Raw genomic sequence first — 14759 nt, 5'->3', positions numbered from 1 at the left:
GATTCCCCGGGAACTAAAATTACTGGAGGTTGTGAGCCATCATGTGAGTGCTGGGAATTGAACTTGGGTTTTCTGAAAGAGCAACCAGTGCTCTTAACTACTGAGCCATTGCTTTAGCCCTCCACCCTTTTTTTTAGAAGGGAACCTCACTGTTGCCCAGGTTGAAATTCCTGAGCTCAGGTGACTCACCTTCACCTCCCATATGCCGAGTCTGCAACTTTTCCCAGCTCCTTCTGATTACCATCTGCAAGGGTCCAGCATATGGTGGAGTACTTCTCAGAGAGAAGCACCCAGATATCCATGGGATAGAGGAAAGTGAACCCCCTCCCCAGCCCTGTATTTAAATGTGTCCCAAGTCTGGTTTTGACAGGGAATTTGGTCTCAGGTAAAGGAATGACCAGGTAGTCAGATGCTCCTCAGAAAAATGAAAGGGTTAATAGAAAGAGATGTCCTTTTCTTAAAGAAAACAAACAAAACAGGTCTCGTTATATACCCCTCCCTGGCATAGAACTAGCTCCATTGACTAGGCTGTCCTCAAACTCAGACATCCACCTGCCTCTGCCCTTCAAGTGCTAGGATTAAAGTCGTTCACCGCCATGCCTGGCTACTTCTATGTTTGTAAGCCTTTAAATTTTTAATTAGATTAGTTACTACCTCGTCAAAAAATGAGCATACTGCTGTCTTCCAAGTGGAGATGGGAAGCCAGGTGTAATGGCCTTAGTCCCCGAACTTACGGGGTCAGGCTGTCATCTGTGAGGCCAGCCTGGTCTGTATAGAGTTCCAGGATAGACTACATAGAGACCCCTTATCTCAAAACAACAAAAACAGGTGGGGATGGAAGCATGATAGTATCCTTGGCCTCAGGATAGCATGAGTAAGCATTAACAATAGTGTGCTTGCAAGTCACATTGGGGACTTGGAGAAACTCATGAGGGTAGGATTAGGGAGAGGCTTGCAACCCTACATTTTTGTCAGGCTTTCTGGAGAGTGGTCCATGGAGCCCACTTCGAAATGCAATGCTGTGGGAGAAGGAACTGGGGCACAGGTCAGGAACAGTGAAAATTACCCTTTATCTCAATAGCACATCAAGGCTGAGCTTCTGAGAGCAGGAAGGAAGTCAGACAGAGTCCTCCAGCACCACCAGACAGCAAGAGCCAACCACTCCAGTCCACTTCTCACCTGGGCAAGTCCGTTTCCCAGCCTAGGCAGGTAGTGGTTAGAACAAGCTAGTGGCTTACTTGCCTTCCCTCCCCAGTCGTACCTGGCAGCTCCAGGAGTTTGCTCTCCCCTTAAGTTTTTTTTCCAGGTGCCTCCTTGGCCAGCTTTACATTTTACATCTGAGGGTGGAGCTAAGTGTCCCCTGGATGTCATCCAACAGCTTTTTCTGAGCAATCATTCTCTGCAGGGACCTGTCAAAAAGTCTTGGCTTGAGGCTGGAGGAAGCCAAGCTGGCTTGGCTGACTATGCTGTCTCTGGTAAGAGTTAAAATGTGTGCCCTCTACCCTAGGGCCAGGTCAGCATCTCCTTTTAGTCTCTCAGATCAGACTAAAGTGCAGCACACACCAAAAAAAAATGTGTACTAGCTGTATAAATAAACACATGTCCAGCTGGGCTCAGAGTCAGGAACTTGGAAACCAATTCATACTACTGAAACCGCCAGGCTGGTCTCTTCCCTGAGGGCCTGCCCCCAGGGCCTCCTTCCTGCATCCTGAGCCACTTTGGCCACCAGGAGGCCTTCCATGAAACAAAAAAGTTTGCAGCAGGATCCCACCCAGGCTGGGTGGAGTTGAGGGGCCTGTTCTCAGAAGCTTCATCCTGAGCAGGCACCACAGAGATGCCGCTCCTCAGTTCAGAGCTGTGGCCTGTCCTGGCCCCATCGTCTTTGAATCTGTTCTCTGCCAAGAGCTCTGGCTACGTCTTCACTGTTTGCAAGATTTGTGTCTGCTTCATGTTCACCATGGCATTCTCCAGGAGGCCAGACCTTGAGGGAGGGGTACACACAGAGGCAGAGAGAAGGCAGTCAGGAACTGGCAGGCATGGCCTTTCTGAGGCAGAGTACTGGGCAACCGCAGCCTTTCTTTGTCAGTGAGCAGGAAGACACAGCCAAGGAGAAAGAACACTGTCCTAGCTGCAGCTCAGATGCATGAGAGTGTGCAGGCTGAGGACAACAATAGGAAGCTGTGCTAGACAAGCAAGGTGGACCTGCAGGTAAGGAGCTCAGGTGGGTGACCAGGCAGTGACAGCTCCGGGGATGACTATGCTCAGAATCCCTCAGTCTGGCCTCACTGCTCCAGACCTCCGCCTCTACCTTTCTCTCTTTGCTCTGCTCCATCCCAGGCTATTTCTCGAATTTTCCTCTGTCCTGACCCAGCTCCCAGCTGGAGGATGCCCAACCTTAGCTAGTGGGGAAAACGGGGCTGTGAGAAGGAAGGACTATCCTAGGCCTGGGAGACCCGCTCTGGAACAAATGCCAAGTATCTCTCACCTGGCAGGCTCCAAGAGCACCTGGAAGTTGCTATTCTGCTTCCGGCCACTCTGGGCCAGCTCTTGGGACTGCTCGTCCTGATGAACCCTCTCCAGTGGCTTGGCTTCTGGAAGCTCCTGCTCCATCTCGTTGGCCTCAACCTCAACATTCGCTTCCTCCTTCTGACCCCTGCATAAGGCATGACCACAACCTGCTTAGGGCGCTGACAGAGAATTGTACCCCCAGTTAAGCTTGACTCATTCCTCCAACAAAGCAGCCTGTGTCTGGGTGGGGCTGGACCAGACTGTATCTGGGGCAGTGCATACAAATCACACAGGCTCATCCTGCACCCATAGTCCAGGTTGCTGGGGCTGAGGAAGCACATGCCGCCTGACCCAGTTCTTCACTCTGGTCCCAACTCCTCCAGAATTCCTTCTCCAAGACCAAGGCAAGAAGAACCCCTTTCCCTTCCTGTTACTGAAGACCCAGCACCCTCCCATGTTGTCCAATGTTCTGATGCTAAGAGCACATAGACACGCATACATTTCTTCCTTCCTTCAACCCCAGGCCTCTAAGAACCGAGTCCATTTTGTATGAACCAGTGTTGTTGTCTCATAGATGGAGAAACTGAAGCCCAAAGAAGGCATGGAGCATGTCTAAAAGCCTCTAGTAAGATCCTACAGGGGACTGGAGAGATGGCTCAGTGGTTAAGAGCACTGACTGCTCTTCCAGAGGTCATGAGTTCAATTCCCAGCAACCACATTGGTGGCTCACAACCATCTGTAATAAGATCTGATGCCCTCTTCTGGTGTTTCTGAGGACAGTGACAGTGTATTCATATACATGAAATAATTTTTTTAAAGAAAGATAGATCCTATAAACAAATCTGTCATTAACCCTTCTTCCCTGGGTCTTCTGAACCAAGTTTAGCCTTATGAAGCCGGTCCTCATAGCATGTCACGTACACATGCAACCCAGGACCAGCCAGATGGGGCCCTAAGGCAGGGGCTGGGGGAGATTCTCTCTGGCCACGGGGAGGAAGGTTAACTTACCTCACTCTCTCAAACTTCTTGTCTCGGTAAAACTCACTCTTTCTGATGAGGTAGATAAGTACCAGGTCGCAGAAGAAAGCCCCCTATAAAAGAGTTGGGAGCTATGACTCAGAACCCTAGCTCCATACTGCTTAGAGCCTGCAACAGCTCAGGAGCAGGGCACCACATGAAACACGAACAGACGTCCAAACGACGGAGATGTCCAGGAGCACAAAGTCGCTCCATGGAAGACACAGGTTAGATTGAGGCAATGCTGTCTGATTCCATGGATCAAGTTTCCCTCTCTGCCCTGACCACATCTGATAATGTCAGTGTGCATTTTCTAAGGATCTACCACCATCCAGATGTGTACTGGCGTGCCAGAAGAACATGGACTACACCTGGGGGCTTCCTATGCTGCCAGAGACACGCATATGACAGAGGATTATGATCTGGAGACACTGGCCCTAAAATGGGAACAGAATTGGGAGTAGGTGGAACACAGCATCCACTCAGCCTGGGGAGCAGCACCCAGGCTGTCTTGAGAGCTGAATTGGAGGCCTGGAATTACATTGCACAGGGAAAAGCAGGCTTGTCATCACCAGTAAATGCCACAGGTCCTTTGTGGGAAGAGCAAATGATGCTTCCGGTGGGAGTGAGAACCAGCGTGTCTGAGAATGCTTTTAGGGATGCTGGTCCTACTCCTTTATGGGGAGGCATGACAGTGGCAGTGTACTGGCTCGGAGAGAGCCCTCTGGTAGCCTGGCTGGCAGGCGTCTTAACCTCAGCCAGAGGGATGCTACAACCCTGATCAAGGAAAGACAGGAAGCCTGGGCTAACTAACCCACTTGGGACAGACTAATCACTGAGCACAGGCTTCAGAGCAGTGTGTTGTGTGTAATGCCTGTCTGCTCCAGCAGAGGGCTCCAGCAGAGTGTAGCATACACGTTTTCCTCAAGACTCCAAAATGTCATTTATCAACTTCTCAATACTTCTCCTTCTCTCAGCCTTCACCACCCTTTGCTGCACCCATTACCTTCATTTCATGGCCGTGTTCTCAGACTTCCAGACTTTACCTACATAAAAAGAGAACTACGCATGCACAACACAGCCAGGGATCCTAAAAATGACTGCCCTAGTCAGGAATGGGAATGCCCTACTTGGGGACCACTTTTTGATTTGGTTGGTTTGGTTTGGTTTGGTTTGGTTTTCAAACCGGGTTTCTCTGTGTATCCATGGCCTAGTCCAGACTAGCCTCAAACCAAGAGATTCCTCTGCCTCTGCCTCCCAAGTACTGGAATTAAAGGTGTGCACCATCGCTGCCTATTAGAGGTCACTCTTAATCCCTGTCATGACAAGTTTCTCAGTCTCAATGCAACATCAGTCCTGGGTCCTTATAGGAAATCTTTCAGTGGCTGCTTGGGCTGCCCAGGCAGAGGGAAGAGGCTTCGAGAAGCCATGGCAGGGACTCTCCCGTGTTGGCATGAACTCCTAATAATGACTCCCACATTTAACCTCCTCCCAGAAGCACCAAGGAAGCACCATTTGCAGGAAGCCCTTCCCTGCACTCCAGCCATTTCCCACCATATCAGCCACTAAACACCTACCCCAAAGAATAACAAGACTGTCTCCCCTGCCTCTCATCCCCTGAACTACAAGTTGTCAGCTGGAAACCTTTTTAAGCAACCCAGCTGTGAGGAGGGACCTACTGACACTTGGTGAATAGAAATTAGGAATTCTTAAACACAGTGCACAGAACATCCCCAAAGCAAAGAAGTCCCTGGCCCCAAATGTCAACAGTGCCCAAAATGATACAGCCTAATCTGTTTCCCATTACCAGAACCAGAGATGGAGATTTTTAGACACAGGATCCCCAAGATACTAACCCACAGCAGGACTAGAGGATGATCCGCCCGTGTACCACACCCCATTTAAGCTCACAGCCAGGGCTACGGGCAGCCAGTGCCCTCTGAGGCAGTTGGCAGGGTTTTAAATCACCTTTGTCCCTGTGACCTCACAGCCCCCCCCTCCCCCACAGTTCTGGGCTCAGCATGCTCCTCCCAGGCAGTTAGTGACTTCCCTCTCTTCCCAGAAAAGAGATACTCACAGCACCCATGAGAGCCAGCCCAGAACCAATGTTGATGACTGTGGGGATGATGCTGAATTTCCCCGCCTGTAAGACAGGGAAAGACTGATAAAGCAGGCCGGTGGACAGCTGGATCCCCAGGGGCTCTCCAACCGCCCTGATCCAGCAACCACCGGGCACTGGAAATAAGAAGTTCACATACCTTGCCATTAACTATCACATCAAAGCGGATGCCATAGGCTTTCATCAGGTCACGGAACTCTACCCCATTAGGGTCACGGTAATACCTGGCAAACCTGGGAGACAGGGCCCAGGGGAAGCTCATCCACCTGTACCTTGTCTCCCTGGAAGCACAAAACGACCACTTTGGGGGATTCTCAGCAATCCAGGGTCCTAGAGCTGCTCTAGGAGTGTGCCCAGAACTGCTCGCTTAGGCAAGTACTAAGACTGGGCTTTCCCAGAAATCTTAGTACCAACCCTAGACCATAAAAACACTGGTGGACTTGACCCAGCAGAGGATACGGGACAGGGTCAAGGTCACCAGGTAACACGAAAACAGTCGTTACCTGAAGTTGTACCCAGAGGAGATGGATTGTGTGTGTCTGTTGTCCAGACGGTTGAAATAATAGTGTGGGTTGCATTTAGAGGCAGCCTTATCGAGGTCACAGTCCCATTCGATATGGATTCCTATCACACCACCCTGCATACAAGAGACAGGGCGAATGCTAGAGCTATCTGTAGATGGACAGAAGTCACAGAGCAGCCCTTTATGAGAGCCACGAGAGTCAGCCAGAGATCTGGGAGATCAGCAGGGGTCTATATGTTCCTTGCAATTGTTTCTGATGATGCCCTGGACTCAGAAAACAACCTAGCACGCACCAAGTCATCCCCACTCATCAGCCCAACTCCCACTGAGTGCCTGTCACAACTAAATCTGAAAACAGTGAGTTCCTGAGGACAAAGGACAGTTCAGGATCACCCTGGCCCTAAAGGCCCCTCCATCTTTCCCTTCTCAACGCAGCACCTAGGTCTCCAGGAAGGAGTCCCTGAGCACACATCACCCACCTTCAGGGCTATGTCCTGGAAGTCAGCCCCTGCCCAGCGTACAATGGACCCCAGTCGGAAGATGGGACAGTAGAGATTTGTGGAGCTGAAGTGACAGGTTTTCAGGTAATGTTTGTTGTCTGTTTCTAGCACATTGGCTCTGAAAGAAAGCCATGACATGAGGGTGAGATGCTCTGTTGATGAGCCTACAACCTTTGCAGGAGGCAATGGGCTCTGTGCCTGACATGACCTCTCCCCACCTCCACTTGCATCTTATTCCTCTCAAGAACAGAGACCACCCCCCAGCAGAAGAAAGGGCACCCCTGTTTATTCAGTCATATAAACACACCATGCACAGCTTCAGCACGGCCACAGGGAGGGCCCTCAGCCCACCTCCCCCTCCAACAGCCAAGTCCCCACCTACTTGGAGAAGTTGAATTTGGGAAAGCGAATGAAGTTCTTTATGAAAATGGTGAAGCCTTCGGCATCCTTCAGGAGGGGATCCCTGAAAACCATGCCAGGGAAGCCTGAGCAGGAAACCTGCCACTGTCCTGCATGACGCCCCTAGACCTATGGAGCAAAGAGGCCTCTGGCCTCAGGTGGGACCCACTGTGTAAGAAAGACTATGCGGACAGTCCCTCTGGGACCACCACTCACGTTGGCATGGATTTTGTCTCCACTGGGCACCAAGCAAAGATCTCGCAGGTGCCCTGGGTAGAGTTCCCCACCCGGAGACAACGACCAGTTTTCAGTCCTGCGGAGGAGAAACAGGCAGTGCTGTGGGCCTTCCCGTCCACGTGCCTTTGCCCTGCTCCAGCCCCAGATGCTCCAGGCTCTCACCGTGTCCGGCTACAACAGACTCCCCAGCAGGACAGTCAGTGTCCTCAGAACACTCGCCATCAGGGATGCCTTCACGCTGCAAGGAAAGAAAGGGATCTGCTCGGGTTTCCCCGGCCCAGGACCAGGTCCCATCAGAGACAGAAGATGGCTTCTCCCCTGGCCACATGTCCTTTGAATACATAGTTAAGCATCTGCCATGAAAACCTGACACCCTGAGTTTAATCCCTGAAAACCATGGTGAAAGGAGAGAACCAACTCCTGAAAGTTGTTCTCTGACCTACACACATGTCAAGGCATGAGCACATGTACACACACACACACACACACACACACACACACACGAAATGTAAAACTTAAAAGAGAAAGAAAGAATTTCTTTCCCAAAGCATGTGATGTCTATACAGCATCTTGACACCCTTGGAGCTAACCAAGCCCCTCCTTCAGGGGGGACTGTCACCACAGCCAAGGGCTTCCCAACCCTCCCACCACACACATGCCAAATCAAACCTCAGCACAGATGCCCTGCCGTTGGTTAGGAGTCACGATCAGGTTGGTGACCACGAAGAAGACGTTCTCCCCCTGAGGAGCCAGACAGAGTTTGAGGAATCCCCTCCAGGCCTCTCAGGGAAGATTCGACCTGGTAGAAAGTGGACCTCTGCATGGGGTTGAGAACAATGGGGGCCACAAAACTGGGGGTCATTGTTCATCTGTCTGATGAGCCCAAACTTTATAAGTGGATCTCTTTTTTATGGGTCATTTACAGCTTCGCAAACCCCAAGCCCTCTCACCCAAGTTTCCTTCCAAACTTCAGCATGGATTCTACACCAGGGCAGCTATAAACAAGCTGAGAACCTATTCCCAGGGGTGCTGGGATGTAAGGGAGGGGCTCTCTGAGCCAGGCCACTCTGGGCCCCGAGTGGTCTCAACAGACACATAGACCACTGAGAACAAAAGATACCAGGCCCTGTGCAGAAAAAGAGACAGGGACACCATGGGCAAAGGGACCTAGCCAGGGTTTCTGTCTGTATCCTGAGCCAGGGAGACAATTAATGGAGATCTCTGGGTACTTCCTATGTGACCCACCCAAGCTCAGCCCAGGTCCCAGGGACAGATGGTGATCTGACCTGAGATGGAATGACAAAGTCTGCTACATCCCAGAGCCGTTCCCCAAGCATCGTGGTGTTGGTATAGGCCACCCCTTTGACTTTGGTGACCACAGCACTCTGCAGGGAAGTGTCAATGTCCTGATAACTCTTCTTTATCAGAAACACCCATCTGTAGAAATATGACCAACAGGCAGGCGTCAGTCCCAGGGCTGCCCAGGCTGAAGTTGAATCATAGTAAACTCCTAGACTGGTGAGAACAAGACTCGGGGGTTCACCTGTCCCTCAAGCATGCACTCTGCAGCCATTATGCTAAAGCCAGAAAACAGATGTGGAAGGCCGTCCTGGGCACAGAGTAAGATGTTATCTCTTAAAGAGAATCTGGGACTGAAGAGTTGGCTTGGTGGTTAAGAGCATCATTTATCTTACACAGCATCCTTTCCCATTTCAGGCACCTACATAGTGGTTCACAGCCATCTGTAATCCAGTCCCAGTTGTGACCTCAGGGATGGGGACCAGGCTCACATATGGTTCACAAACACACATGCAGGCAAAACATTCATACACATAATAAAATTAGTAAATCTAAAAAGAAAGAAATTGCTGGGTGGTGAGGCTGTCTACCCCTCTAATCCCAGCAGTTTGGATGCAGAGGCAGGCATGTCTCTGTGAGTTTGAGGCCATATGTTCTACATAGTGAGTTACAGAACAGTAGATCTACACAGTGAGATATTCTCCCCACCTACCCACCCCCCTCTCTCTCTGTCTCTCGTGTTCTTGTGTGTGTGTGTGTGTGTATGTATGTGTGTGTGTGTGTGTGTGTGTGTGTGTGTGTGTGTGTGAAATCCAAAGGTAGAGAGGTTGCCTAGCATGTATAAGGCCTTGGGTTTTGTACCAAAAACAAAATAAATAAAAGCAAATTAAGTCTTGTATTTTTTTTAGAATTTATTCATTTATTTATTATATATAAGTACACTGTAGCTGTCTTCAGACACAACAGAAGAGGGCATCAGATCTCATTACAGATGGTTGTGAGCCACCATGTGGTTGCTGGGATTTGAACTCAGGATCTCTGGAAGAGCAGTCAGTGCTCTTAACCACTGAGCCATCTCTCCAGCCCCAAGTCTTATATTCTTTTAGACCACAAACATAAGCAGGGCCAGCAAGATGGCTCAGGAGATAAGGGCTTTTTCCTCTAAGGCTGATGTTCTGAATTTAATCCCACATGCATGATGGAAGGAGAGAACAGACTCCCACATGTGCACAATAACATATGTATATGTATATATGTAACTTTCATATATATGTGTATGTGTATATATATACATATATATATATATATATATAAAATAAACAAAGTATAAAAACACCAAAGGACTGAAGAGATTGCCCAGTGGTTAAGAGTACTTACTGCTCTTACAGAGGTCCTGAGTTCAATTCCCAGTTCCTGTTCATATCCACCTATGACTAAAGTTCCAGGATATCTGACATCCTCTGACCTCCAAGAGCACCTCACACAGTGTAAATAAACTTATATATCCTCATAAACATAAATAAAGATAATGCTGCGGTGCATATCTTTAATCCCAGCATTCAGGAGGCAGAGGGAGCTCTGAGTTTGAGGCCAACCTATTCTCCTGAGTAAGTTCCAGGACAGCCAGAGCTACACAAAGAAATCCTGCCTCATAAATTAAAACACACACAGCAGAAAAAACACCCAAAAAAATGTCTCTTCAAATTAAAAATGTTTGCACATCAAAGGGCAATGTCATGAAAATGTGGCTGAGGCTGTCTTCAAACTCACAGCAATCCTCTTACCTCAGCCTGGAGAGTTAAAATTATTGGTGTGTCCCAGCCTATAATATCACACATTTCTAAAAAGATATATGTGATTAAATTGTGTGTGTGTGTGTGTGTGTGTGTGTGTGTGTGTGTGTGTGTGTTTATGTGTGCTGGTGAAGTCAGGTACTGTAGATTGTCCTAAAGCTGTTTGTACTTTAATGCTAATTCCAATTCCCCAAGAAAGGGCTGCCTGGTCACATACTCATGAAGTGACTTCATCTGAACCTTCCCATTTTAGTTAGTGAAATAAAGGAGAGCCAGTGACTGGGTGAGGTAAGGGAGATGGAGAGAGAGAGTCAGAGAGGAGAAGACAGAGGAGGAGGGAGATCCAGAAGGAGGAACTAGTCCAGGTGGGCTTAACAGGCATTAAGTAGCTATGAATATTTAAGGATTTTATAGGTCTAATATCTCATATAGAAGGGCAGTTTGTATCTTTGCTTATTTGATGAAATCTTGTTGTGTAGAGGGTTTGTGGATTGAGAATTGAATATATAAACTTGTATGAAAAGCTATCGAGCTGTAGAGTTGTGCTTGTGTTGGGAGTTGGGGTAAAGAAACACCCCAGGATGGAGGCAGTAAACAGGCTGTGTAAAACCACCAGGGAAAAGAGGTCATCGAACAGAATGAGACTGTGGAGGCGGCTTGGACAGCGACAGAGGTGTGTGAGGCTCCGTACTAGAAGCGGACCCATGAAGTGAGACCGCAAGGCCAATAAAGAGATAAGCCACTTTTAATTTTTTAATATTTAGTGCAACAAGGTACAGTTGGAAGTTAGAAGAGTCATTCAGATCCTCTGGGGCTGGAATTACAGAGGGCTTTAAGCTAATCAGCTGGGAACTGAACTCCTAAAAGAACAGCAAGCATGCTGGAGAGAGATGGCTGAGGGGTTAAGAGCAATGGCTGTTCTTCCAGAGATTTTGAGTTCAGTTCATGGTGGCTCATAACCATCTATACTAGGATCTGATGCCCTCTTCTGACATTCAGGAATACAGGATGCTGTATATATCATAAATAAATCTTGGGGAAAAAAAAGCAAAAGCAAGCACTCCTAACCATCTAGACTTCACGACTTCCCTCTGACCCCTAAAAAGCTATTCTTTGAAAATGAGGTGGACTGGAGTAGCTCAGCAGTTAAGAGCACTGACTGCTCTTCCAAAGCTCATGAGTTCAATTCCCAGCAACCACATGGTGACTCACAACCATCTACAATGGGATCTGATGCCCTTTTCTGGTGTGTCTGAAGACAGCAACCATGTACTCACATACCTAAAATAAAACAAATCTTTTAAAATTAAAAAAGAAAAGAAAAGAAAATGATGTGGCCTGTGTTGAATGTTAAGCACAGCGAGGCTAGCACAGAGCAAAAGCTTCATGCATACAAATCACTAACTCGCAGTTAGCTACCAGCCAGCTTAACCATTCTTGGTGAAGCTGGGGAAACCAGTCAAAGGGGTCAAAGGAGGAAGAAGCCAGTGCCCTGTCATGCAATGAGTGTGTGGCATGCTGACTCCCTCCAGGAAGTCACGAAGGTGTCAACCAACATGTGTCCATTTCCTCATTTCTGGGGCAGAGTTGGAAAGAGCCTGGATACTAGACTGTCACCGTTTCAAGGAACTCTGAGAAAGTTGTGATTTTTTTGTTTGTTTGTTTGGTCTTTGCTGTTGTTTTGTTTTTCGAGACAGTTTCTCTGTGGTAATAGCCTCAGCTATCCTGGAACTTGCTTTGGAAATCAAGCTGCTCTTGAACTCTCAGAGATCTGCCCACCTCTGCCTCCTGAGTGCTGGCATTAAAGGTGTTCGCCACCATGTCTGGTCCAATTCGAAACAGTAAGCAAACATTGAGCATTCATTTATTCATTTCATACAGATCCCCAAGTGAAATGACATCTCGGTGTGATATCGTGTCATGGCATCCCCGACTTCCGGGAGTCAGAAATAAACACTGAGAAAATGACAAATCAAAATGGGAGGGAGAGGGAGAACTCAAATCTGGACTAGGGGTGGTGCTGACAGTGGGGAAGGGAAGATGCAGTGGCTGAGGAACAGCAGTCCAAAGGCCCTGAGGTAGGATCCTGCCAAGTGCCTTGGAGCTAAAATCCAGGGAACACTAGGAATGCAACCATTATCCACAATATAATCACAACACTCCAGAAGCAAAGGAAGGAGGATTTCTGAGTTTGAGGCCAGCCTGCTCTACTGAGCAGTTCCAGGACAGCCAGGGCTACACGGAAAAACCTGTCTCAGGGGACGGAGGAGCGGGAACAGCCATTAGAAGGCAGTAAAGCTAGGCCACGACTGCCCTCCCAGGAGCAGTAACTGCGGATCATTTAATGAGGAAAAGAAAGTGAACCGTAGCTGCTCACATTGGCTGACTCTTTCCACCTGTGCCCTCTTTTCTTCCTAGGAGCAAGGAAGGCCTCTGACCAAGCTGTTAGGTCCCCAACAAATTGTCCTTGGGCCGGTAGGCCCATACCCTGCTAGATGAGATGGCAACAAGAGAAAACAGTCGAGCATCCGGACGCTGGAGAGGCTGCCCCTGATTTCCCGTGAGCTAACCCTGCGTTCCAGAACATGCCAGTCTCATGAGTTGGCCCAACCAAGGGTAAGCCAGTAATGCTCAATGCTTATAAATAACCTGCTGGGTGCCTGGGCCAGCTGTCAAGCCGGAGCTCAGGGAGGCCTCTGGGGGTGGAGGGCAGCTGGAGCCCAGTGTCTTGGCATCTCTGCCTCCTGGTCATGGCTGTAATACTGGAAACTCCAGTCCTGGGAGAAGGGGCTCCTACAGACTTCTAACCAAGGTATCCAGTTGCCACCGCCCACGTTTCACAAGGCAGTGTCCCCTTTTACTTTACCATCCTTACTTCCAAGGGCCCTTGAGGGCCGACTCCCCAAGGCCCCCCCGTATCTACACCTTCCCCTCCCCATGTCCCTTGTTTCAAAAAAGTGCCCCAAAACTCACATGAGCAAGTACAACAGGATGGTGAGCTGCAACACACGGTAGAGCAGCCCCACCTTCTTGCTCTTGGCGACCACGAACTTTGCAGTCTTATAGTCGAACAGAGACAGCAGGAACCCCTTCCAGGCCGCCTGGCCCATGCCTCCAGCTCACTCTGGCCGCCGCCTCCCGCTGCCCGGCAGCCAACCGAGCACTCTGTGTGCGCTGCCGCAGTCCAGGGGCGCGCGGCTCCAAAGGGCATGAGCTGGAGAGCAGATGCATCGACCCGGGCGCGAGCACAGGGCGGCCCCGGAGGATCCCGCTGCTGCGGAGAGCCGGACTGCGGCGAGTGCCCAGCTTGGGATGCGGCCGCCTCCGCAGACACGGTGACACCACCCGGCTGTGCCTCCAGCCACTGGCTTGTAAGGACGCGCGCACGGAGTGCAGAGGCGAGGAAGGAGGGGAAGGTGCTTTCCAAGGCGTCTCGCCCGCCCCTACCTCCTCCCACGGGACTTGCTCCAGAGGAACCCGGTGGGGAAATAGAGGCAGAATCCGGAAGGGACGACAGCGCAGGAAATATAGGAGGGATAGACAGTAATGACTGGTTTCCTGATTGCCCTGGCCTGGCTACTCACACTGTCAGACGTATAGGTTCCTGACTGCCTGTGTGTGCTGTAATCGAGGAGGCGTTTTCACCGCTTTAACGCTACAAATTTAAACTCTACACATTTCTAGGGTCAGGGATCAGAGGTTCCAGTCAGGTACTGTGGGGTAGGGAGAGCTACAGCACCAAGGTATAGGACCCTGACATGTCTAGAGTCTGAATAATTCCCAAAGAAAAAGAGCCCAATGCCATCCTCTGAGACTGAACCAAAATGGGAGGGAGAAGAGGTGCCTGGAGCTGTGCTTTGGTTCTTGTTACGGACTGCCTTGTCCGGAGTTGTTTGTGACGGCTGTAGGATGAGAGGCTTCCTGTGGCATGGGTCTATAGGCAGTGAGGGGCTGTGTGGTGACCAGCTGTGTACGTACTGAGAGGTTGGGTGTGGTGATAGCCAAGGGCTGAGGAGTAAGAATCTGTGTACACTCGTGTGTGAGCACACCCCCTCTGCTCCTGACTCTGGCCCTCTTGCCCAGTAGGAAAGTCATTCTTGGAATCAGCAGACTCCAGAAGTTGGAAGAGACGCTGAAGCCCACCAGGTACGTTCCTCTCCAAAAGTAAAAGTTTCGGAGAACAGGTGCCCAGTTTTGACTGTTTTTAAAAATAAAGACAAATTCCTGAGTTTTGCCCTTGAATTCCCCCATTCATTCCAGGAAAAGGATAGAGCTCTGCATTCTGTTCTTAAAGTGTTGGCAACAATGTGTTGTTTAAACTTTTCAAGCTCAACCCAACCAGTTCCTCAAAAAGGCTTATTTTT

At 49.5% G+C, this 14759-nt stretch overlaps 1 protein-coding gene across 2 annotated transcripts; it reads right to left on the bottom strand.

Moving 5' to 3' along the window:
- Positions 1–1049: 1049 nt before the first annotated feature.
- Positions 1050–13752, bottom strand: P2RX5 (purinergic receptor P2X 5). 2 transcript variants are annotated; one of them, XM_080923364.1, is made up of 13 exons: positions 13369–13752; positions 8590–8740; positions 7973–8044; positions 7466–7541; positions 7283–7379; positions 7050–7130; positions 6647–6785; positions 6148–6281; positions 5784–5877; positions 5603–5668; positions 3517–3599; positions 2486–2653; positions 1050–1981 (listed from the first exon to the last, which is right to left on the bottom strand). In XM_080923364.1, exons 1-13 carry the CDS (start codon positions 13503–13505, stop codon positions 1912–1914), a joined length of 1368 nt encoding a protein of 455 aa, XP_080779490.1. In that variant the 5' UTR covers positions 13506–13752; the 3' UTR covers positions 1050–1911. The 2 variants fall into 2 exon arrangements, with proteins under 2 accessions (XP_080779490.1, XP_080779491.1); XM_080923365.1 differs by lacking the exon at positions 7050–7130.
- Between the last annotated feature and the right edge of the window lie 1007 nt (positions 13753–14759).

Source organism: Micromys minutus (assembly GCF_963924665.1).
Source record: "Micromys minutus genome assembly, chromosome: 10".
NCBI classification, from domain to species: Eukaryota; Metazoa; Chordata; class Mammalia; order Rodentia; family Muridae; genus Micromys; species Micromys minutus.
The sequence above is the reverse complement of the archived record's forward strand: the minus strand, read 5'-3'. Positions and strand labels throughout refer to the sequence as shown.